The sequence below is a fragment of the Microchirus variegatus genome (assembly GCF_963457635.1).
Source record: "Microchirus variegatus genome assembly, chromosome: 2".
NCBI lineage: Eukaryota > Metazoa > Chordata > Actinopteri > Pleuronectiformes > Soleidae > Microchirus > Microchirus variegatus.
In genome coordinates this window covers 312,481-337,500 of record NC_139803.1, presented here as the reverse complement: position 1 = coordinate 337,500, position 25,020 = coordinate 312,481, and the positions used below count along the sequence as shown (strand labels likewise).

Below are 25,020 nucleotides of genomic sequence, written 5' to 3'. Positions count from 1 at the left end.
TGTCCAGGTGAGACGGGGTCAGGGGGGAGGGGCTTGGTGGGCGGAGCTGGTCGAGTCACCAGCTGCTGGAAGGTTAGTGAGGAAGAAGAGGAGGAAGAGGAAGATGAAGAGGAGGAAGAAGAAGAAGATGAAGATGATGAAGAGGAGGATGAAGATTTCATGAGCAGAAACAAACAAACAAACATGTCCAACTCCTCTTCATCACCATGACAACAAAGAAAAACAACCACAGGCTCCGCCCACTGCTCTCTCCTTTGACCTTTGACCTTCAGCCACACACACACACACACACACACACACACACACACACACACACACACACACACAGTGAGTGTACCTGGCTGGTGGGGGGGTCAGAGGGCAGAGGCTTGGTGGGAGGGGCTGGAATCTGTTTATCAGGCTGAAGCAGCAGAGGTGTCAATCAATCAATCAATCAATCAATCAATCAATCAATCAGTCAATCAACCAATCAATCAGTCAGTCAGTCAATCAATGAGTGAATGATCATCAGGCTGAGGGAGAACATAATTTTGTTCTCTACACTAACTTGAACAATGATCACTACAGTAGATTAGATTATAGATTAGATTATAGATTAGATTATAGATTAGATTATAGATTATTGATTAATATTCATGCTTCAAGTTAAAGAACATTTAGTGATTCAGTGGAAAAATTAAGAATTAATGAATGTAATGTTTCTACACAACTAAACAACACAACTACACAACACAACTGAACACAACTACACAACATACTGAACAACACAACTACAAGTACACAACACAAGAACTAAAACACAACTGAACACAAGTGAACAACATACTGAACAACACAACTACAAGTACACAACACAAGAACTAAAACACAACTGAACACAAGTGAACAACACAACTACACAACTACGCGACAACTACAACACAAGACTACACAACGACAAAGGCCACGCCTCCTCACAGTCACATGGTGAGTTCAGGTGAGGTTACCTGTGATGGGGAGTTTAGGGCGGGGTCAGGGGGGAGTGGCTTAGTGGGAGGAGCAGGTCTGTCATGAACCTGATAGGAGAGAAAACAGGAAGCAGATGCAGAGTGACAGCTGACACATGCAGAGGTCAGAGGTCAGGTGTGTTAACATGAGCATCGATAAAGCAGTGATGTCACTTCCTGTAAAGGTGCCCTTCAAAATAAAAGTCCTATTCACCTCATGTAATCCTCTATGAACGTGTTAAACATTCACTGTTTCATAAACTGACTCATTAACAACAACACTAAGCCCCGCCCCCTCAGAGCACATTCATTATGTCTGTGGGGCGGGGTCAGTGAGGGTGAGGGCGGGGTCAGTGAGGGTGAGGGAGTGTCTGTGGGCGGGGTCAGTGAGGGTGAGGGAGTGTCTGTGGGGCGGGGTCAGTGAGGGTGAGGGAGTGTCTGTGGGGCGGGGTCAGTGAGGGTGAGGGAGTGTCTGTGGGGCGGGGTCAGTGAGGGTGAGGGAGTGTCTGTGGGGCGGGGTCAGAGAGGGTGAGGGAGTGTCTGTGGGGCGGGGTCAGTGAGGGTGAGGTCGGTGGGGCGGGGTCAGTGAGGGTGAGGGAGTGTCTGTGGGGTGGGGTTAGTGAGGGTGAGGTCGGTGGGGCGGGGTCAGTGAGGGTGAGGGAGTGTCTGTGGGGCGGGGTCAGTGAGGGTGAGGGAGTGTCTGTGGGGCGGGGTCAGTGAGGGTGAGGGAGTGTCTGTGGGGCGGGGTCAGAGAGGGTGAGGGAGTGTCTGTGGGGCGGGGTCAGTGAGGGTGAGGTCGGTGGGGCGGGGTCAGTGAGGGTGAGGTCGGTGGGGCGGGGTCAGTGAGGGTGAGGGAGTGTCTGTGGGGCGGGGTCAGTGAGGGTGAGGGAGTGTCTGTGGGGCGGGGTCAGTGAGTGTGAGGGTGGGGTCAGTAAGGGTGCGTTAGTGTCTGTGGGGCGGGGTCAGTGAGTGTGAGGGCGGGGTCAGTGAGGGTGAGGTAGTGTCTGTGGGGCGGGGTCAGAGAGGGTGAGGGAGTGTCTGTGGGGCGGGGTCAGTGAGGGTGAGGGAGTGTCTGTGGGGCGGGGTCAGTGAGGGTGAGGGAGTGTCTGTGGGGCGGGGTCAGAGAGGGTGAGGGAGTGTCTGTGGGGTGGGGTTAGTGAGGGTGAGGTCGGTGGGGCGGGGTCAGTGAGGGTGAGGTCGGTGGGGCGGGGTCAGTGAGCGTGAGGGAGTGTCTGTGGGGCGGGGTCAGTGAGGGTGAGGGAGTGTCTGTGGGGCGGGGTCAGTGAGTGTGAGGGCGGGGTCAGTAAGGGTGCGTTAGTGTCTGTGGGGCGGGGTCAGTGAGTGTGAGGGCGGGGTCAGTGAGGGTGAGGTAGTGTCTGTGGGGCGGGGTCAGTGAGTGTGAGGGCGGGGTCAGTGAGGGTGAGGTAGTGTCTGTGGGGCGGGGTCAGTGAGTGTGAGGGCGGGGTCAGTGAGGGTGAGGTAGTGTCTGTGGGGCGGGGTCAGTGAGTGTGAGGGCGGGGTCAGTAAGGGTGCGTTAGTGTCTGTGGGGCGGGGTCAGTGAGGGTGAGGTCGGTGGGGCGGGGTCAGTGAGGGTGAGGGAGTGTCTGTGGGGTGGGGTTAGTGAGGGTGAGGTCGGTGGGGCGGGGTCAGTGAGGGTGAGGGAGTGTCTGTGGGGCGGGGTCAGTGAGGGTGAGGGAGTGTCTGTGGGGCGGGGTCAGTGAGGGTGAGGGAGTGTCTGTGGGGCGGGGTCAGTGAGGGTGAGGTCGGTGGGGCGGGGTCAGTGAGGGTGAGGTCGGTGGGGCGGGGTCAGTGAGGGTGAGGGAGTGTCTGTGGGGCGGGGTCAGTGAGTGTGAGGGCGGGGTCAGTGAGGGTGAGGTAGTGTCTGTGGGGCGGGGTCAGAGAGGGTGAGGGAGTGTCTGTGGGGCGGGGTCAGTGAGGGTGAGGGAGTGTCTGTGGGGCGGGGTCAGTGAGGGTGAGGGAGTGTCTGTGGGGCAGGGTCAGAGAGGGTGAGGGAGTGTCTGTGGGGCGGGGTTAGTGAGGGTGAGGTCGGTGGGGCGGGGTCAGTGAGGGTGAGGGAGTGTCTGTGGGGTGGGGTTAGTGAGGGTGAGGTCGGTGGGGCGGGGTCAGTGAGGGTGACGGCGGGGTCAGTGAGGGTGAGGTCGGTGGGGCGGGGTCAGTGAGGGTGAGGGAGTGTCTGTGGGGCGGGGTCAGTGAGTGTGAGGGCGGGGTCAGTGAGGGTGAGGTAGTGTCTGTGGGGCGGGGTCAGAGAGGGTGAGGGAGTGTCTGTGGGGCGGGGTCAGTGAGGGTGAGGGAGTGTCTGTGGGGCGGGGTCAGTGAGGGTGAGGGAGTGTCTGTGGGGCAGGGTCAGAGAGGGTGAGGGAGTGTCTGTGGGGCGGGGTTAGTGAGGGTGAGGTCGGTGGGGCGGGGTCAGTGAGGGTGAGGGAGTGTCTGTGGGGTGGGGTTAGTGAGGGTGAGGTCGGTGGGGCGGGGTCAGTGAGGGTGACGGCGGGGTCAGTGAGGGTGAGGTCGGTGGGGCGGGGTCAGTGAGGGTGAGGGAGTGTCTGTGGGGCGGGGTCAGTGAGGGTGAGGGAGTGTCTGTGGGGCGGGGTCAGTGAGTGTGAGGGCGGGGTCAGTAAGGGTGCGTTAGTGTCTGTGGGGCGGGGTCAGTGAGTGTGAGGGCGGGGTCAGTGAGGGTGAGGTAGTGTCTGTGGGGCGGGGTCAGTGAGTGTGAGGGCGGGGTCAGTAAGGGTGCGTTAGTGTCTGTGGGGCGGGGTCAGTGAAGGTGAGGTCGTGTCTGTGGGCGGGGTCAGTGAGTGTGAGGGCGGGGTCAGTGAAGGTGAGGTCGTGTCTGTGGGCGGGGTCAGTGAAGGTGAGGTCGTGTCTGTGGGCGGGGTCAGTGAGTGTGAGGGCGGGGTCAGTGAAGGTGAGGTCGTGTCTGTGGGCGGGGTCAGTGAGTGTGAGGGCGGGGTCAGTGAAGGTGAGGTCGTGTCTGTGGGCGGGGTCAGTGAGTGTGAGGGCGGGGTCAGTAAGGGTGCGTTAGTGTCTGTGGGGCGGGGTCAGTGAAGGTGAGGTCGTGTCTGTGGGCGGGGTCAGTGAGGGTGAGGGCGGGGTCAGTGAAGGTGAGGTCGTCATGGTTACCTCTTTATGGGCGTCGGCCTGTAGGTTGAGGTGGTACCTCAGAGGCTGGACGTGTTCACTGTTACTGACGTCCACTCGCTCAGTCACTGGAGTCCTGGACAGAAGACACTGATGAGACACATGTCACAGACAGCACTTCCTGTTTCAAAGTAAAAGCTCGACAGTCACATGTCACAGACAGCACTTCCTGTTTCAAAGTAAAAGCTCGACAGTCACATGTCACAGACAGCACATCCTCTTCCTGTTTCAAAGTAAAAGCTCAACAGTGTTTCACTTCCCTATGAAATATGAAGAGGACAAGGAGGAGGACATAAGAGTCCTGGTCCACAGAGACACACTGAGACCTGGACCTCAGACCTGGACCAGAGCACTTTTAAGTCCCAAGGTCATGAGACCAGGTCTGAGGGAACAGTCACATCTACAGGGACCAGACTAACTACAGACCAGAACACCTCAGGTCCAGCAGTACCTGGAGATGTAGACGGGGTCAAACTCCAGAACCCACATATTACAGTGAGTCACACTGCATTGCATTGTGGGTAAGAAAACACACGTGAATCAGAGTGAACAGGGACAGTCGGCGCTGACTGTGCTGTGAGCGCCCCCTGCTGCTGAGAACTACAACCTGCATGATCACGTCCTTATCTCACTGAAAGAACTCACTCACTCTCCCACACCAAAGTCACTCACTCTTTCACACCAAAGTCACTCACTCTCCCACACCAAAGTCACTCACTCTCATCACACCAAAGTCACTCACTCTCCCACACCAAATTCACTCACTCTCTCACACCAAAGTCACTCACTCTCCCACACCAAAGTCACTCACTCTCCCACACCAAAGTCACTCACTCTTTCACACCAACGTCACTCACTCTCCCACACCAAAGTCACTCACTCTCCCACACCAAAGTCACTCACTCTCCTCACACCAAAGTCACTCACTCTCCCACACCAAAGTCACTCACTCTCATCACACCAAAGTCACTCACTCTCCCACACCAAAGTCACTCACTCTCCCACACCAAAGTCACCCTGTGTCCCTGTGAGCTAAAATCACTGGTTTTCTCTATGGACTTTGGTGTGTGAGAGTGAGTGGTTTACAAACTTGAGCCTCTGTGAGTTAGACTGGTTCTCAGCAGCAGGGGGCGCCGTACATTGCGGAGTGTGTGTGTGTGTGTGTGTGTGTGTGTGTGTGTGTGTGTGTGTGTGTGTGTGTGTGTGTGTGTGTGTGTGTGTGTGTGTTACCGGTTGTGTTGTCGAGCTTTGTGAAACGGGCTGTTTGGTCCAAAACAGAAGAGATTTCTCCGGAATCGAGGAAAGCGAAGAGCGAGGAAGAGGAGGACGACAGGAAGGACGAAGAAGAACATGATGAGGAGGGCGATCTGGACCGGGTCAGAGGCTACACACACACACACACACACACACACAGACACACACAGACAGGAGCAGGGTCAGATGGTTATACTAACCTGGTTAAAGTAGTTAACATGGTTAAACTTGCTAAACTGGTTAAACTAGTTAAAATGGTTAAGCTAGTTAGTTAAAAGTAGTGTGTGATGCTCTGACCTGCAGCAGCTGTAGAGGGACCACTAGTTAAACTAGTTAGAGTGGTTAGTTAACAGTAGAGTGTGTGATGTCACCTGCAGCAGCTGCAGCTGGACCACTAGGTAAACTAGTTAGAGTGGTTAGTTAACAGTAGTGTGTGATGCTCTGACCTGCAGCAGCTGTAGCTGGTCCACTAGTTAAACTAGTTAAACTAGTTAGTTAACAGTAGAGTGTGTGATGTCACCTGCAGCAGCTGCAGCTGGACCACTAGGTAAACTAGTTAGAGTGGTTAGTTAACAGTAGAGTGTGATGCTCTGACCTGCAGCAGCTGTAGAAGGACCACTGTCCAAACTGCCTCCATAACCTGAGTATCTGCAGTCAGGAGGAGCCCAGCCCACGTCACAGTGACAGTTCTTGTTACTGTTACACACCTGACACACACACACACACACACACACAGCAGGTTAGACACACACACACACACACACACACACTCTAGCGCCCCCTGTGGACAGAACAACGACTCACCCCGTGGCCGTGACACGTGCTGCGACAGTCGTCGACGCCCAGCACCGACACGTCCTGACACGTCTGCTTCAAACACACCTGGAGAATGTGTTAAAGGTTAAAGGTTAAAGGTTAAAGGTCACCTCCTGTCCTGCAGGGGGCGCCGGCTGACCGACCGACTGACTGACCTTCCCAGGTCCACATGCGGTCCCCTGGGCCACCGTAGCCGGGTCAGAGACGTCGTCTCCCAGGTGGAAGAAGGTTCCTCTGCAGACGAGGTCACTGTGGCGCACCTCAGTGGTCAGGATCTCTACGTTAATGCCCAGCAGGGGGCGCTCTCTGCCACCCTGACACTGGATCCTGCCACACTGAACGTCACTGCAGCACAGAGGGGGGGGGGGGGGGGGGGGGGGGGGCTGGGCGGTCAGGGGTCATGACCTCTGTGTGTGTCTGTGTGTGTGTGTGTGTGTGTGTGTGTGTACTCACGTGTTAGCACAGGGCATGTATGAACCGTTGGTCAGCTGACCACAGTTACCAAACTTATTTCCTTGTTTGTTGACGGAAGAGAAACAGATGGGAGGGGCACTGGAGGAGTCTGAGGACACACACACACACAGGTTAAACTGGTTGAACTAGTTAAAATGGTTACACTGGTTAAAACGGTTAAATGGCTTAAACTAGTCAAACTCATTAAACTGGTTAAATGGTTAAACTATTTAACATGGCTTAACTGGTTGAAATGGTTAAACTAGTTAAAATGCTTAAACTAGTTAAAATGGCTTAAACTGGTTAAATGGTTAAAAAGGTTAAGCTAGTTGAAATGTTCAAAATAGTTAAGCTTGTTAAAAATGGTTAAAGGCCTAAACAAGTCAAACTCATTAAACTGGTTAAATGGTTAAACTAGTAAAAATGCTTAAAATAGTTAAACTGGCTAAACTGGTTAAACTAGTTAAAATATTTACACTGTTTAAACTAGTTGACATGGCTAAACTGGTTGAAATGGTTAAACTGGTTACAATGGTTAAACTAGATAAAATGCTTAAAATGGCTTAAACTGGTTAAATGGTTAAAAAGGTTAAGCTAGTTAAAATGCTTAAAAATAGTTAAGCTTGTTAAAACGGTTAAAGGGCTTAAACTAGTCAAACTCATTAAACTGGTTAAATGGTTAAACTAGTAAAAAAAAATTAAATAGTTACACTGGTTAAACTATTTAACATGGCTAAACTGGTTGAAATGGTTAAACTGGTTGAAATGGTTAAACTAATTAAAATGCTTAAACTGGTTAAATGGTTAAAAAGGTTAAACTGGTTGAAATGTTCAAAATAGTTAAGCTTGTTAAAAATGGTTAAAGGCCTAAACAATTCAAACTCATTAAACTGGTTAAATGGTTAAACTAGTAAAAATGCTTAAAATAGTTAAACTGGCTAAACTGGTTAAACTAGTTAAAATGGTTACACTGTTTAAACTAGTTGACATGGCTAAACTGGTTGAAATGGTTAAACTGGTTACAATGGTTAAGCTAGTTAAAATGCTTAAAAATAGTTAAGCTTGTTAAAACGGTTAAAGGGCTTAAACTAGTCAAACTCATTAAACTGGTTAAATGGTTAAACTAGTAAAAATGCTTAAAATAGTTAAACTGGCTAAACTGGTTAAACTAGTTAAAATGGTTACACTGTTTAAACTAGTTGACATGGCTTAACTGGTTGAAATGGTTAAACTGGTTACAATGGTTAAGCTAGTTAAAATGCTTAAAAATAGTTAAGCTTGTTAAAACGGTTAAAGGGCTTAAACTAGTCAAACTCATTAAACTGGTTAAATGGTTAAACTAGTAAAAATGGTTAAAATAGTTAAACTGGTTAAACTTACTAGTTCCCCACAGCATCTGACACTGAGCGTTCATGCTGACACACACTCCTCCGTAGCAGTAGGTGGCGCCGTCCTCACACGGCTCACCGTTCTGCAGGAAGACGTTGGGAGGACAGTGGGGGGAGGAGCCTGTGCAGAACTCAGCCAGGTCACATGACCCCAGAGGCTCACGACACACCGAGCCTGCAGGACGCAGCTGAGGGCAGAGGGGGAGGAGTTAACACTCAGGTGAGAGGGGGAGGAGCTAACATTGAGGGCAGAGGGGGAGGAGTTAACACTGAGGCCAGAGGGGGAGGAGTTAACACTAATGCCAGAGGGGGAGAAGTTTTCACTGAGGACAGAGGAGGAGGAGCTTACACTGAGTAAAGAGGGGGAGGAGTTAACACTGAGGTCAGAGGGGGTGGAGCTTACACTGAGTCAAGAGGGGGAGGAGCTTACACTGAGTAAAGAGGGGGAGGAGCTTACACTGAGGCCAGAGGGGGAGGAGTTAACACTGAGGTCAGAGGGGGAGGAGCTTACACTGAGGTCAGAGGGGGAGGAGTTAACACTGAGGTCAGAGGGGGAGGAGCTTACACTGTCCTCAGAGGAGCTTACACTGAGTCAAGAGGGGGAGGAGCTTACACTGAGGCCAGAGGGGGAGGAGTTAACACTGAGGTCAGAGGGGGAGGAGCTTACACTGTCCTCAGAGGAGCTTACACTGAGGCCAGAGGGGGAGGAGTTAACACTGAGGCCAGAGGGGGAGGAGCTTACTTACCTTACAGTGGTGGCAGCAGATGCCGTCAGATGAACACTGAGCTCCAGGGATCAGCTGACAGGTGGAGGCGTTACAACAGGGGTCATCACACTCCTGACCAATCAGAGCACAGGTCACAGAGGTCACAGGGATCACAGAGGTCACACAGGTCACAGAGGTCATGTAGGTCACAAGTCACAGAGGTCATGTAGGTCACACAGGTCACAGAGGTCATGTAGGTCACACAGGTCACAGAGGTCACAGAGGTCATGTAGGTCACAGAGGTCATGTAGGTCACAGAGGTCTCACAGGTCACAGTAGATCACAGAGGTCACAGTAGATCACAGAGGTCACAGAGGTCACAGGTCATCACCTCCATGAGGCCACAGTCACACTCTTCTCCTCTCTCCACATAGAGGTTCCCACAGCGAGGTCCTCCTAACAGAAGATCTGGTTCAGGAACGTTGAACAAACACATTCCTCCTCCATGAAGTAAACTGACCGATAGATCTGAGGAACTGCAGCTGCTGAACTGTTGACCAGGCATGAACCTGAGGGTCACACACACACACACACACACACACCTGGATTAGATAATCTGACACTGACCATGCATGAACCTGAGGGTCACACACACACATACAGGTAAAATAATCTGGTACTAACCCAGGTCATATAATCTGGTACTAACCCAGGTCATATAATCTGGTACTGACACAGGTCATATAATCTGGTACTAACCCAGGTCATATAATCTGGTACTAACCCAGGTCATATAATCTGGTACTGACACAGGTCATATAATCTGATACTGACACAAATCATATAATCTGGTACTGACCCGGGTCATATAATCTGGTACTGACCCGGGTCATATAATCTGGTACTGACCCGGGTCATATAATCTGATACTGACACAAATCATATAATCTGGTACTGACCCGGGTCATATAATCTGGTACTGACCCGGGTCATATAATCTGGTACTGACCCAGGTCATATAATCTGGTACTGACCCGGGTCATATAATCTGGTACTGACCCGGGTCATATAATCTGGTACTGACCCGGGTCATATAATCTGATACTGACACAAATCATATAATCTGGTACTGACCCGGGTCATATAATCTGGTACTGACCTGGGTCATATAATCTGGTACTGACCCGGGTCATATAATCTGATACTGACACAAATCATATAATCTGGTACTGACCCGGGTCATATAATCTGGTACTGACCCGGGTCATATAATCTGATACTGACACAAATCATATAATCTGGTACTGACCCGGGTCATATAATCTGGTACTGACCCGGGTCATATAATCTGATACTGACACAAATCATATAATCTGGTACTGACCCGGGTCATATAATCTGGTACTGACCCGGGTCATATAATCTGATACTGACACAAATCATATAATCTGGTACTGACCCGGGTCATATAATCTGGTACTGACCCGGGTCATATAATCTGATACTGACACAAATCATATAATCTGGTACTGACCCGGGTCATATAATCTGGTACTGACCCGGTGGACGGCTCCATGATGCATCCTCCGAGTCTTGGTTCGTTCTGACAGGAACATCGACGTTCTGCTGTGTCATGACTCATCCCCAGGTTGTGACCGAGCTCATGAGCAACAGTGGAGGCCACGCCCAGAACACTGACCAGGTGATCCTGAGAGAGAGAGAGCATGGTAATGAAGGTGAACACATGAAGGTGATGAACACATGAAGGTGATGAACACATGAAGGTGAACACATGAAGGTGATGAACACATGACGGTGATGAAGGTGAACACATGAAGGTGATGAACACATGAAGGTGATGAACACATGAAGGTGATGAACACATGACGGTGATGAAGGTGAACACATGAAGGTGATGAACACATGAAGGTGATGAACACATGACGGTGATGAAGGTGAACACATGAAGGTAAACACATGAAGGTGATGAACACATGAAGGTGATGAACACATGACGGTGATGAAGGTGAACACATGAAGGTGATGAACACATGACGGTGAACACATGAAGGTGATGAACACATGAAGGTGATGAACACATGAAGGTGAACACATGACATGATGAAGGTGAACACATGAAGGTGATTAACACATGACGGTGAACACATGAAGGTGATGAACACATGTAGGTGAACAAATGAAGGTGATGAGCACATGAAGGTGAACACATGAAGGTGATGAACACATGAAGGTGAACACATGACGGTGATGAAGGTGAACACATGAAGGTGAACACATGAAGGTGATGAACACATGACGGTGAACACATGAAGGTGATGAACACATGAAGGTGATGAACACATGAAGGTGATGAACACATGAAGGTGAAGACATGAAGGTGATGAACACATGAAGGTGAACACATGAAGGTGATGAACACATGAAGGTGATGAACACATGAAGGTGATGAACACATGAAGGTGATGAACACATGAGCCTCACCACATTGACTCCTCCTGATCGGTCTCTAGAGCACATAGAGGCCTGAGACGCCATCCCCACTGTGGTGCCGTCAAAGGCTCCGCCCCTGCACAGTGAGAGGTCAGAGGTCACACACACACACACACACACGTTTGTTTGTTTGTTTGTTTGTGTTTAGAACGCTCGTACATGACCAGCTGGGCGTTGTCATGGCGAAGGCGTGGCAGCAGCTCTCTGCTCCTCCACTCCAGGAAGTTGTTGAGCGTGACCTTTGGACTCTTGTCCACACTGATCTTATCTCTGTCGCTCCAGATCTCCAGACCTGTCAGAGCCACGCGGACCTTCAGAGGACGGAAGAACTGAGGGGGGGGGGGGGGGGGAGGGAGGGGGAGGGGTCAACACAGGTCAACAAGAGGTCAGAGGTCAGAGGTCAGAGGACTCACCCAGTCCACCTGGTTAGCCACGTCCATCATACGGTAGATGATGGTCTTGTTGTTCTTCTGGTAATTCATGAACTGTGAGGAGGAGAGAAGACTGTAATGATGATGAGGCCCCCTGCTGTTCACACATGGTACTGCAGGACCACAACATCACACACACACACACACTGAGACACTCACATACACACACACACACACACTAACCTCCTGATGATCAATAACCAGCACCAGCTCGATGTATTTAGTCTCTGACAGAATGTCTCTCTTTATCTGAAGAGGACAGAGGACACATGAGACAAGAGTGTGTGTGAGTGTGTGTGAGTGAGTGAGTGTGAGAGTGTGTGTGTGTGTGAGTGAGTGTGAGTGAGTGAGTGTGTGTGTGTGAGAGTGTGTGTGTGTGTGTCTCACCCTGTGTGTGTGTGTGTGTGAGTGTGTGTGTTTTTGTATTTGCGGCATACTGAGGACCAGTGAGGGTTTTTAACCAACAAAGTGAGGTCATTTTTACAGAGTGAGGACATTTTCACTTTGTTTTCAGTGAAATCACTTCCTTAGGTTGTTATAATATGTTATACTCATACTCATACTATACTATTTGCCAAAAAAGAAATTAAACTTTTGGACAACATAGTATAGTATGACGTTTTTGTCAAATTTTGGACCAAGAATTTGGAGTCAATTTTTTTTTCAAATTTTGGACGACATAGTATAGTATGACATTTTTGTCAAATTTTGGCTCAATTTTTTTTTGACAAATTTTGGACAAATTTTTTTAGTCAAATTTTGGACACATTTTTTTAGTCAAATTTTGGACACATTTTTTTAGTCAAATTTTGGACACATTTTTTTTGTAAAATTTTGGACCAAATTTTTTTTTTTTAAATTTGGACCAAATTTTTTTTTTTTAAATTTGGACCAAATTTTTTTTTTCAAAATTTGGACCAATTTTTTTTTCAAATTTTTGACCAATTTTTTTTTTCAAATTTTTGACCAATTTTTTTTTAACTTTTGGATGACATAGTATAGTATGACATTTTTGTCAAATTTTGGACCAAAAAAATCCCTTTTTGCTCTGGGGCTCCACCTGCAGACATTCTATGGTACTGCAACCAATAGTTCTTTGTAGATGTCATTCATGAAGTAGATATTTGTAAAAGTGTTGATTTATAAAGTGGAAATGATGGTCCTCACTTTGTCAACAACCCAGTCCTCATTATGCAGCAAGTACAAGTGTGTGTGTGTGTGTGAGTGTATGTGTGTGTGAGTGTGTCTCCCCCTGTGTGTGTGTGTGTCTCACCCTGTGTGTGTGTGTTTCACCCTGTGTGTGTGTGTGTGTCTCACCCTGTGTGTGTCTCACCCTGTGTGTGTGTGTGTGTGTCTCACCCTGTGTGTGTGTGTGTAGCTGTGCACAGGGGGAACAGCAGTGTGGGAAACCCCACAGTCTCCAGCATCAGCGCCCTCCAGTGGAGCGGTGGAGAACAGCAGGTGGACTCCTCCTCCTCCTCCTTCATCATCTCCTCCTCCTCCTCCTCCACTCCCAGCTCCTCCCCTCTCCTCCTCCTCCTCCTCCTGTGGCTGCAGCTCAAAGCTCAGCGTGGCGTTGATGACGATGACGCCGCTGCAGGAGGAAACACAGTCAGGTGTTTGACCTTTGACCCTGACATGAGCTGCATTAAGACCTCAGTAATCCAGCCTCTGCAGCAGCTGCAGGGGTCAAAGGTCGTGGAGCTCACTGATCCAGATCAGAATTAATAAACAGAAGGAAACAAAAATGCTGATGTGACAAGAAACACAAAGAGCTGAAGGGTCAGGGTAATCTGGATTAATCCTGATTAATCTGGATTAATCTGGATTACTGTTGTTTTCCTGTGACAAACAAACAAACCTCAGTCCAGAGCAGGTGCTCACAGCCACCCTGGACTCAGGGAACCCTCGGATGTTGCCGTGGTAATAACAGTGAATCTGAGGACAACAACAACAAGAGAAGCAGCTGTCAATCAAAAACAACACACACCACACATGTATAACAGAGAGAGGGGGGGCGGGGCCTGGGGCGGGGCAGGGGCGGGGCCTGCACTGACTCACCACAGGGTCACCTTTGAGAGACACACCTGTGCCATTAGACAGGTAGAAGAAGACGTTTGGAGGTTTAGGCAGAAGATGACTGGAAGAAGACAAGAGACCTTCATCATCATCATCATCTTCATCATCACCATCATCATCATCTTCATCATCACCATCATTATTATCATTATCATCATCATCACCATTATCATCATCATTATCATCATCATCATCACCATCATCATCATCATCATCATCATCATCATCATCATCACCATCATCATCATCATCATTATCATCATCATCATCATCATCATCATCACCATCATCATCATTATTATCATCATCATCACCATCATCATCACCATCATCATCATCACCATCATCACCATCATCATTATTATCATCATCATCACTATTATCATCATCATCCTCATCCTCATCCTCATCACCATCATCACCATCACCATCATCATCATCATCATCATCATCACAGACTCACTAGTTCTTCTCCAGATCCAGTAGATATAGATGTCCTCTCACCTTCAGTCCACACAGCAGTTTGTCTGGATGTCCGTCCTGAGACAGGAAGACAAAGACAGAGTGAGACAATGTGGGCGGGGCTGAACACGTCCGTCAGCCAATCAGTGTGTTTTCCTGTCTGTTGTTACAGCTGCTGTTTGAAGAGGAGACACTTCCTGTGTGTGTGTGTGTGTGTGTGTGTGTGTGTGTGTGTGTGTGTGTGTTTGGGTGGAGTTTTCCTTTAAATGAGCAGAATTCCCCTCTGAGGCGTGTTTGTTTTCTGTGCTGGGGTCACAGCAGACGGGTGGGGTGTTGGCTGAGTCATGTTCAGTTCCTCTGGGTGAGAGTGAAGCTGAGCGCCCCCTTCAGGAAGGTTCTTCAACACTCTCACCCATTTTCACCATCTGTTAACACTCTGTGTGTGTGTGTGTGTGTGTGTGTGTGTGTGTGTGTGTGTGTGTGTGTGTGTGTGTGTGTGTGTGTGTGTGTGTGTGTGTGTGTGTGTGGTGAGGTCATGGGGGCGGGGCTCCGAGCAGAAAGAAAACATGTGTGATTTTCATGACTCAGCGATCAGAAATTCAGCTGCACATTTTCTGACAAACATGTCTAAAAACATGAATATGTAAATGAGCCACGCCCCTTTCCCCGCCCATGTACTGAATAATGAAGATGATGAAGACTTCCTGTCTGCTGTTACACTGAAGTGTCCTCGTCCTCGTCCTCACCAACTGTAAACCTGGACAGTGTCCACTAAAGACGGGGGCGGAGCCAATGACTTCCTGTTCCTGTTTTAGGCGACTTTGACTTCCTCTGACATCACACAGAGGAATGTGGTCTTTAACCCTGAACCTGGATCTCATCATAACCTCATGTTGTATTGATCCAGTATCAGATGCGATCAAATCACATGTGATCTGGACTAAACCATTCAAACCAACCTGGAACGCTTCGGCGAGGCTCCGCCTCTTTCCGTCCACCAGGACAAAGGGGCGTGTCTTCTCCAGCAGGGGGCGCTGTTTTCTGTCACCATCTGAGGACACACAGAGACAGATACGCTAACAGTGACGTCAGGTTTAATCTCAGGTTTAACCACAGGTTTAATCTCAGGTTTAACTTCAGGTTTAATCTCAGGTTTAACTTCAGGTTTAACTTCAGGTTTAACTTCAGGTTTAACTTCAGGTTATATCTCAGGTTTAACTTCAGGTTTAATCTCAGGTTTAACCACAGGTTTAACTTCAGGTTATATCTCAGGTTTAATCTCAGGTTTCACAGGTTTAACTTCAGATTTAATCTCAGGTTTATCCTCATGATTTTCATGTTTAACTTCAGCTTCAATCTCAGGTTTAATCTCAGGTTTCACAGGTTTAATCTCAGGTTTAACCTCATGTTTCACAGGTTTAACTTCAGCTTCAATCTCAGGTTTAATCTCAGGTTTCACAGGTTTAATCTCAGGTTTAACCTCATGTTTCACAGGTTTAATCTCAAACTTAACCATAGGTTTAATCTCAGGATTATCGTCATGTTTTTCATGTTTAACTTCAGCTTAAATCTCAGATTTAATCTCAGGTTTATCCTCATGTTTCACAGGTTTAATCTCAGGTTTAACCTCATGTTTCACAGGTTTAACTTCAGCTTTAATCTCAGGTTTAATCTCAGGTTTAACCTCATATTTCACAGGTTTAACTTCAGATTTAATCTCGGGTTTAATCTCAGGTTGAACCTCATGTTTCACAGGTTTAATCTCAAACTTAACCATAGGTTTAATCTCAGGATTATGCTCATGTTTCACAGGTTTAACTTCAGGTTTAATCTCAGGTTGAACCTCATGTTTCACAGGTTTAATCTCAAACTTAACCATAGGTTTAATCTCAGGATTATGCTCATGTTTCACAGGTTTAACTTCAGGTTTAATCTCAGGTTTAACCACAGGTTTAACTTCAGCTTTAACCAGAGGTTTAACTTCAGGTTTAACCTCAGGTTTAACTTCAGGTTTAACCTCAGGTTTAATCTCAGGATAAACCTCATATTTCACATGTTGAACTTCAGCTTCAATCTCAGGTTTAACCTCATGTGTCACAGGTTTAATAATAAACTTAACCTCAGGTTTAATCTCAGGTTTAATCTCAGGTTTAACCTCAGGTTTAACTCAGTTTAAGTGTGACCTCACCTGTCACGGACCGGGTCAGACCCCCGGTACCGTCCGTCTGTCGGTGTATCAGAACTTCTGGGTTGTGCGGTGCGTTCAGGGACCTGGGGACCGTGAAGGCAGCGCTGCCGCTCAGCAGCCGCAGCAGCGGCAGCAGCGGCAGGAGCGGCAGCAGCGCGGCGGCGGCTCCACTCATCTTCTCCGCGTCCGCGGCAACAGGTCGCTGCCGGGGGCGGCTGTGAGCGCGAGGAAGCGCGGGCGCCGCGGCCGTTACCTCCCGGTGCTCGAGCTCCACAGGAAGTTCCGCCGAAACTCCATGGTAACGAGGTCAGAGCGGAGCGGCTCCGTCCGTTATCTGCGCAGGTTCCGCCGCTACCGAGAAACCGTCAGCACCGGGAAGAGCCGCCCGGCGTGAGCCGGTAAAACGTGGGCTAAAGTCGGCAGAGTTCGTGTGTGACACCACGCGGCGACGTGACGAGCCGTGAACCGTGAGTTTACCGGAGAACAGAGGACGGTTCACCGGAGGGTCCTCCCGCTGAGAGTGAAGCTAACACCGGAACTACGGTTAGCGCACCGGAAGCTCCGCGACAAGTAGCTTCAAAATACAAGTGAGTGACACGAAAATGGTTTATTTGTACCCGTTTACTCAGTGTTGTAATGTAAAGTACATGTACTGTGTACTCTAAGTGTTATTTATATGTACTTTTACTCTAGTCGTGACGACGCTAACGTTTAACACTGAACACATGAACGCGTGAGACTGAAGAACTCACTGTTACACACAGTTGGGGGCTTTTATTTTGAAATTGAAAAGTGAATGCAAGATTAAAAGCACACACACACACACGCACACACGCACAGAATCGCTTCCGGTCTGACCTCAGCAGGATTCTGTGATGAGGTCAGTGTGTGTGTGTGTGTGTGTGTGTGTGTGTGTATGTGTGACCTCAGGTGACCTCTCACCTCTGCAGAAAGGTGACACTAATCTTCAGGTGTGATCACGTGATCACAGATGAGAATAAGAGGATCAGCTGTGACTCTACAGCTCCCTCTGCTGGTGACACACACACATCACACGCTCCTCACTCATTATTCATGTGTTCGATAAACTCACCGACTAACTAAACTAAACCAATAACTAACTCAACCAGCAAACAAACTAAATAAATAAACTAACTTACCAACTAACTAAACTAAACAAGTTAACTAACTCAACCAACAAACTAAGTAAATAAATAAACTACTTTACCAACTAACTAAACTAAACAAAACCAACTAAAACACTAAACTAACTTAACTAAATTAAGTAACTTAAAAAAACAACATACTACTACATAAACAGACTAAACTAAGTAACTAACTCACCAAACTAACTCAACTAAGCTAACTAAACGGAGCTTCTTCACTGTCTGTTGTTATTTGTCTGTGGGAGTGGGCGGAGCTTCTTCACCGTCTGTGGTTGTTTATCTGTGGGAGTGGGCGGAGCTTCTTCACCGTCTGTGGTTGTTTATCTGTGGGAGTGGGCGGAGCTTCTTCACCGTCTGTGGTTGTTTATCTGTGGGAGTGGGCGGAGCTTCTTCACCGTCTGTTGTTGTTTATCTGTGGGAGTGGGCGGAGCTTCTTCACTGTCTGTTGTTGTCTGTAGAACTTGGTCACATGATGACTTCCTCCTCCTCCTCCTCCTCCTCTTCCTCTTCCTCTTCCTGTCTAACTGGGTTCATAATGCATCTCGGAGTCAGACTCCGCCTTCCGCCTGTCATGGCGACAGAGGCCACGCCCCCAAGCGGCCATACTCTGACACACCTGCAGAGACACACGACAGACTGTGATTGGTATGTGTGTTTGTGGGCGGGGCTAAGACGTAGTGAATGTCTCTCACCGTCCTGTGTCCACTGTCCACTAAGGACACAGAGGACACAGAGGACACAGAGGACATGTGTCTCTGCAGCTGCAGGTTATAGAGGAACAGGACTCTCTTCTTCTCCCTCTGAAACACAAGACTTTAGTCTTAAAAACAACAAAAAGTATCTCAGAATGACTTGAAATTTACCATCATAATAGTTTTCATCACCCTGAACAAGGATCTGATGAAAAAATTCGCAAAAATCTTAAGGAATAATTTTAACAAATTTTTGAAAATCATCAAATGATCACTTTATCCTGATGCACTTTGACAGACTTTCTTCAAAAAAAACAAAAAGTATCTCGGAATGACTTGAAATTCACCATCATAATAGTCTTTATCACCCTGAACAAGGATCTGTTGAAAATATTTGCAAAACTCTTAAGGAATAATTTAAACAAATTTTTGAAATTCAGGAAATGATCCACTTGCCCTGATGCACTTTGACAGTGAACTGACTTTCTTCTCAAAAACAAAAAGTATCTCGGAATGACTTGAAATTTACCATCATAATAGTCTTTATCACCCTGAACAAGGATCTGTTGAAAATATTTGCAAAACTCTTAAGGAATAATTGTGTGTGTGTGTGTGTGTGTGTGTGTGTGTGTGTGTACCTGTGGGTAGTACAGTGCAGTGATGACTCTTCTCAGACGGTTAGTGTAAACCTGTGTCAGAGTGAACAGCGCCACCATCAGGACACAACACACACAGTAAACGTAGACGTCCGCTGAGAGTGTCGAGGGAGGAGTCACACAGGCTGGGGGGGAGGGACAGAGAGAGAGAGAGAGAGAGAGAGGGGGCGGAGCTTATTAGTGAGCATCATACAGTCTGACACAGGCTGTGACCCCTGACCTCTGACCTCTGACCTCTGACCTCTGACCTCTGACTCACCCTGGTTGTCCGTCTGGATGTGTAGGACGGACGATCTGTTGAAGGCGGAGACCGTCTTCCTCAGGAGGCGGGCCATCATGGAGTCCCCGCCCACTTTGATGTCCACCTTCCGACTGCCTGCAGAGAAGGACCGCCCCCATTACCCACAATCCCACAGTGGTGAAGGCGTGTGCGTGCGTGTGTGTGTGTGTGTGTGTGTGCGTACTTGTCACGTTAAACTGGCTGATTGTGTGTCTGCTGACGATCTCCAGAGTGTGAGCCAATGAGAAGTCGAGGAGGAGGAGGACGACGCCCACAACTGACACAGAGAGGAGCTGTAACACACCTGAGGCCTGACACACACACACACACAGTCACAGATAATCCCTATATTCCGTATAAAAACCTTGAACCTTGAACTCACCACTTCTCTAAACTCGTCACGATGAATCCTCAAACTCCGCGGATCGATCAGCTTCTTCTTCTCTGAGCGTCTGAGTGGCAGCACACACACTTTACCCTGAACGCACCACGACAAACACACACACACTTTACCCTGAACGCACCACGACACACACACACACACTTTACCCTGAACGCACCACGACACACACACACACACTTTACCCTGAACGCACCACGACAAACACACACACTTTACCCTGAACGCACCACGACAAACACACACACACTTTAAGATGAAGATGAAGATGAAGATGAAGATGATGATGATGAAGATGGTGCAGTACCAGGTTCTTCCTGCGGGCGTCGATCTGTTTGAAGTACGTTGTCATGTAGACGTTGTCAAATCCAATGTCTCTCCTGTAACATCTGACATAACTGAACGCTCTGAGGAGGAAGAGGAGGAGAGGAAGAGGAGGAGGAGGTGAAGAGGAGGAGCAGCAGCAGGAGGAGCAGCAGAGATGTGACCTGGTTACCTGGTGAAGATAGTGATGAAGGTGAAGGACAGCAGCAGCTGAAGAACGTCCATCACCTGCTTCATCACAGAGTTGAGCTTCTGAAGAGAAGCTTTGACTGTTTGTGTGAACTCTTCATCCATCACAAGACCACTCAGCACCTCCTGCTGCTGCTGCTCCTGGAGGAGGTCACACAGGAGGTCAAAGGTCAAACAGGAGGTCACACAGTAGGTCACACAGGAGGTCACACAGGAGGTCACACAGGAGGTCAAAGGTCAAACAGGAGGTCACACAGGAGGTCAAACAGGAGGTCACACAGGAGGTCAAAGGTCAAACAGGAGGTCAAAGGTCACACAGGAGGTCAAAGGTCACACAGGAGGTCACACAGGAGGTCAAAGGTCACACAGGAGGTCAAAGGTCACACAGGAGGTCAAAGAGGAGGTCAAAGGTCAACACAGAGCTAAAGGTCATCTGATGACATCACTGACCTGGACCACGATGTTGGCGCTGAACTCTCTGGAAAACTTGTCCATAGAAACGTTGAGTTCATCGTACAGTTGACCGAAGTTTCCCTCAACAGGAACGTTGTCTCTGCACCAGGGAGTCATCACTGAGCAGATAACACGTTAATAACACGTTAATAACACGTTAATAAAACTGGTAATAACACTGTTAATAGCACGTTAATAACCATTTTAAAACTGTATAAACTCAGTAAATGACACGTTAATAACACGTCAGTAACAGTGTGTGTTTACCTCTCATGACATCACACAGGAAGTGGAAGGTCATTGGGACACAGAGGATGTGGTTGATGACGGGCACAGCGATCTTCTCCATACACTCCTCCCACTTTCCTTCGAACCAATCAGAGCAGCGCTTCACGCCCACGGTCACCACCCCTGAACAACACAGGAGCCAGATGATTACCTGTGATTTCAAAATAATAGCATGTGTGTGTGTGAGCCTCACCGTCGCACTGCATCATGGTCTTTGTAGTGAAGCGCTCCTGTGTGCTGCTGCTCTCTGATTGGCTCAGACTCTGTTCGTATCCGTACTGAGCGACGACCTCATCTCTGAGCGTCTGGAACTGTCTGCTGACGTCTGCCACCTCTGACTCTAGCTCCGCCCCCTCACTCTGAACAGGAAACACGTGTCAGCAACAAGGCCCCGCCCCCTGATGACCACACCTTATACGTGTGTGTGTGTGTGTGTGCGCGCGTGTACCTGCAGCTCCTGCAGCGTGTGTGTGTGTGTGTGTGTGTGTGTGTGTGTGTGTGTGTGTGTGTGTGTGTGTGTGTGTGTGTGTGTGTGTGTGTGTGTGTGTGTGTGTGTGTGTGTGTGTGTGTGTACCTGCAGCTGCTGCAGTATGTGTGTGTATGTGGTCACAGTGTCTCTCCACAATAATCTGCTGTGATGAACCTGAAGATCCAGATTACAACTCAGAGACAAAGCTGCTGATCTGATGTTAGACTGCATGTTAGACACTGGACCTGAGGACAGAGGACAGAAGAGGAAAGAGGACAGAGGACAGAAGAGGAGAGAGGACAGAGGACAGAAGAGGAGAGAGGACAGAAGAGGAGAGAGGACAGAAGAGGAGAGAGGACAGAAGAGGAGAGAGGACAGAAGAGGAGAGAGGACAGAGGACAGAAGAGGAGAGAGGACAGAAGAGGACAGAAGAGGAAAGAGGACAGGAGAGGAAAGAGGACAGAAGAGGAAAGAGGACAGAGGACAGAAGAGGAGAGAGGACAGAAGAGGACAGAAGAGGAAAGAGGACAGGAGAGGAAAGAGGACAGAAGAGGAAAGAGGACAGAGGACAGAAGAGGAGAGAGGACAGAGGACAGAAGAGGAGAGAGGACAGAAGAGGAGAGAGGACAGAAGAGGAGAGAGGACAGAAGAGGAGAGAGGACAGAGGACAGAAGAGGAGAGAGGACAGAAGAGGACAGAAGAGGAAAGAGGACAGGAGAGGAAAGAGGACAGAAGAGGAAAGAGGACAGAGGACAGAAGAGGAGAGAGGACAGAAGAGGACAGAAGAGGAAAGAGGACAGGAGAGGAAAGAGGACAGAAGAGGAAAGAGGACAGAGGACAGAAGAGGAGAGAGGACAGAAGAGGACAGAAGAGGAAAGAGGACAGGAGAGGAAAGAGGACAGAAGAGGAAAGAGGACAGAGGACAGAAGAGGAGAGAGGACAGAAGAGGACAGAAGAGGAAAGAGGACAGGAGAGGAAAGAGGACAGAAGAGGAAAGAGGACAGAGGACAGAAGAGGAGAGAGGACAGAAGAGGACAGAAGAGGAGAGAGGACAGGAGAGGAAAGAGGACAGAAGAGGAAAGAGGACAGAAGAGGAAAGAGGACAGAGGACAGAAGAGTAGAGAGGACAGAAGAGGAAAGAGGACAGAAGAGGAAAGAGGACAGAAGAGGAAAGAGGACAGAAGAGGAAAGAGGACAGAGGACAGAAGAGGAAAGAGGACAGAAGAGGAAAGAGGACAGAAGACAGAGGACAGAAGAGGAGAGAGGACAGAGGACAGAAGAGGAGAGAGGACAGAGGACAGAAGAGGAGAGAGGACAGAAGAGGACAGAAGAGGAAAGAGGACAGGAGAGGAAAGAGGACAGAAGAGGAAAGAGGACAGAGGACAGAAGAGGAGAGAGGACAGAGGACAGAAGAGTAGAGAGGACAGAAGAGGAAAGAGGACAGAAGACAGAGGACAGAGGACAGAAGAGGAGAGAGGACAGAAGAGGACAGAAGAGGAAAGAGGACAGAAGAGGAAAGAGGACAGAGGACAGAAGAGTAGAGAGGACAGAAGAGGAAAGAGGACAGAAGAGGAAAGAGGACAGAAGAGGAAAGAGGACAGAGGACAGAAGAGGAGAGAGGACAGAGGACAGAAGAGGAAAGAGGACAGAAGACAGAGGACAGAGGACAGAAGAGGAGAGAGGACAGAGGACAGAAGAGGAGAGAGGACAGAGGACAGAAGAGGAGAGAGGACAGAGGACAGAAGAGGAGAGAGGACAGAAGAGGACAGAAGAGGAAAGAGGACAGGAGAGGAAAGAGGACAGAGGACAGAAGAGGAAAGAGGACAGAGGACAGAAGAGGAGAGAGGACAGAGGACAGAAGAGGAAAGAGGACAGAAGACAGAGGACAGAGGACAGAAGAGGAGAGAGGACAGAGGACAGAAGAGGAGAGAGGACAGAAGAGGACAGAAGAGGAAAGAGGACAGGAGAGGAAAGAGGACAGAGGACAGAAGAGGAAAGAGGACAGAGGACAGAAGAGGAGAGAGGACAGAGGACAGAAGAGGAGAGAGGACAGAGGACAGAAGAGGAGAGAGGACAGAGGACAGAAGAGGAGAGAGGACAGAAGAGGACAGAAGAGGAAAGAGGACAGGAGAGGAGAGAGGACAGAGGACAGAAGAGGACAGAAGAGGAAAGAGGACAGGAGAGGAAAGAGGACAGAGGACAGAAGAGGAGAGAGGACAGAGGACAGAAGAGGAGAGAGGACAGAAGAGGAGAGAGGACAGAGGACAGAAGAGGAGAGAGGACAGAAGAGGAGAGAGGACAGAGGACAGAAGAGGAGAGAGGACAGAAGAGGAGAGAGGACAGAAGAGGAGAGAGGACAGAAGAGGAGAGAGGACAGAAGAGGAGAGAGGACAGAGGACAGAAGAGGAGAGAGGACAGAAGAGGAGAGAGGACAGAAGAGGAGAGAGGACAGAGGACAGAAGAGGAGAGAGGACAGAAGAGGAGAGAGGACAGAGGACAGAAGAGGAGAGAGGACAGAAGAGGAGAGAGGACAGAAGAGGAGAGAGGACAGAAGAGGAGAGAGGACAGAAGAGGAGAGAGGACAGAAGAGGAGAGAGGACAGAAGAGGAGAGAGGACAGAAGAGGACAGATTTAACCTTTACATTAGTTTAAATGTGACGTGTGTGTGTGTGTGTGTGTGTGTGTGTGTGTGTGTGTGTGTGTGTGTGTGTGTGTGTGTTACCCATGTAGAGCACAGACAGGATGAACACAAACAAGTACGTTCGACCACGGGAGCCGAGCATGCTGGGAAACATGAGGAGGAGTGAACACCTGAAGGAGGAAGAGGAGGCTGCACAGAGGACACACACACCTGTCACACACACACACACACACACACACACACACACACAGTCAGTCCAGTGTGTGTGTTGCTCCTCATTAATCTGCTCATGTGACGTCTGCTCACCAACAAACACACTTCCTGTTGTCAACTTCAGGTCAAAGGTCAGAGGGAGAGAGTGAGACACGCCCACAAACAAGCCTGAAAAACATCTTCATCATCACCATCATCATCACCATCATCACCATCACCATCATCATCATCATTACCATCTTCATCATCATCATCATCATCACCACCATCATCACCATCATCACCATCTTCATCACCATCATCATCATCATCATCATCTTCATCATCATCATCATCATCACCATCATCACCATCTTCATCACCATCATCATCTTCATCACCATCATCATCTTCACCATCACCATCACCATCATCATCTTCATCATCATCATCATCACCATCATCATCACCATCATCATCATCATCATCATCATCATCATCTTCATCATCACCTGTTCCTCCCACAGCTCCTAACATTCCTCTCATCATCATCATCATCAGTAGATTCTGTGACTGACTGAAGATCATGTGATGAACAGAAGACGGAAAGAGAGAGAGACTGAGCTGCTCCACAGCTGCAACACACACACACACACACACGCACACACACACACACACACACACACACACACACACACAGTTAGATGAATAATGTCAGTGAACACTCTGAACTGTAGGGGGCAGCATTTACTCACTGCTGTGAGGAGCTGAACGTCTGTGCTGGTTCTGCTGAGTCATGGTCAAAGGTCAGAGTTCAGGGGTCAGAGGTCGAGATTAAA

General features: G+C 48.7%; 2 protein-coding genes across 3 annotated transcripts in view; both read right to left on the bottom strand.

Moving 5' to 3' along the window:
• The window catches only part of adam15 (ADAM metallopeptidase domain 15), a 17,736-nt gene extending 783 nt beyond the window's left edge, over positions 1-16,953 (bottom strand). Inside the window, exons 1-21 of one of the 2 annotated variants that reach the window (XM_083903250.1) lie at positions 16,432-16,953; positions 15,203-15,294; positions 14,245-14,321; positions 13,764-13,842; positions 13,564-13,640; positions 13,062-13,296; positions 11,886-11,951; positions 11,685-11,756; positions 11,431-11,600; positions 11,263-11,347; positions 10,320-10,468; positions 9,152-9,329; positions 8,800-8,892; positions 8,046-8,241; positions 6,666-6,774; positions 6,368-6,557; positions 6,201-6,278; positions 5,992-6,103; positions 5,373-5,526; positions 4,125-4,218; positions 987-1,055 (exon numbers count right to left, since the gene is read on the bottom strand). In XM_083903250.1, coding sequence (XP_083759376.1) covers positions 987-1,055; positions 4,125-4,218; positions 5,373-5,526; positions 5,992-6,103; positions 6,201-6,278; positions 6,368-6,557; positions 6,666-6,774; positions 8,046-8,241; positions 8,800-8,892; positions 9,152-9,329; positions 10,320-10,468; positions 11,263-11,347; positions 11,431-11,600; positions 11,685-11,756; positions 11,886-11,951; positions 13,062-13,296; positions 13,564-13,640; positions 13,764-13,842; positions 14,245-14,321; positions 15,203-15,294; positions 16,432-16,606 — 2,550 coding nt within the window. In that variant the 5' untranslated portion in view covers positions 16,607-16,953. The remainder of the gene's footprint in view (positions 1-986; positions 1,056-4,124; positions 4,219-5,372; positions 5,527-5,991; positions 6,104-6,200; positions 6,279-6,367; positions 6,558-6,665; positions 6,775-8,045; positions 8,242-8,799; positions 8,893-9,151; positions 9,330-10,319; positions 10,469-11,262; positions 11,348-11,430; positions 11,601-11,684; positions 11,757-11,885; positions 11,952-13,061; positions 13,297-13,563; positions 13,641-13,763; positions 13,843-14,244; positions 14,322-15,202; positions 15,295-16,431) is intronic. The other variant, XM_083903251.1, reaches the window with a different exon arrangement.
• Positions 16,954-18,117: 1,164 nt separating this feature from the next.
• On the bottom strand, positions 18,118-24,979 carry dcst1 (DC-STAMP domain containing 1; the record flags this gene model as incomplete). Its single annotated transcript, XM_083910345.1, has 15 exons — positions 18,118-18,213; positions 18,290-18,397; positions 18,928-19,070; positions 19,205-19,321; positions 19,410-19,536; positions 19,608-19,703; positions 19,933-20,032; positions 20,122-20,279; positions 20,589-20,710; positions 20,859-21,002; positions 21,073-21,238; positions 21,490-21,593; positions 24,071-24,199; positions 24,296-24,370; positions 24,937-24,979. The coding sequence occupies 15 exons, from the start codon at positions 24,977-24,979 to the stop codon at positions 18,118-18,120; spliced, it is 1,728 nt and encodes a 575-aa protein (XP_083766471.1).
• Between the last annotated feature and the right edge of the window lie 41 nt (positions 24,980-25,020).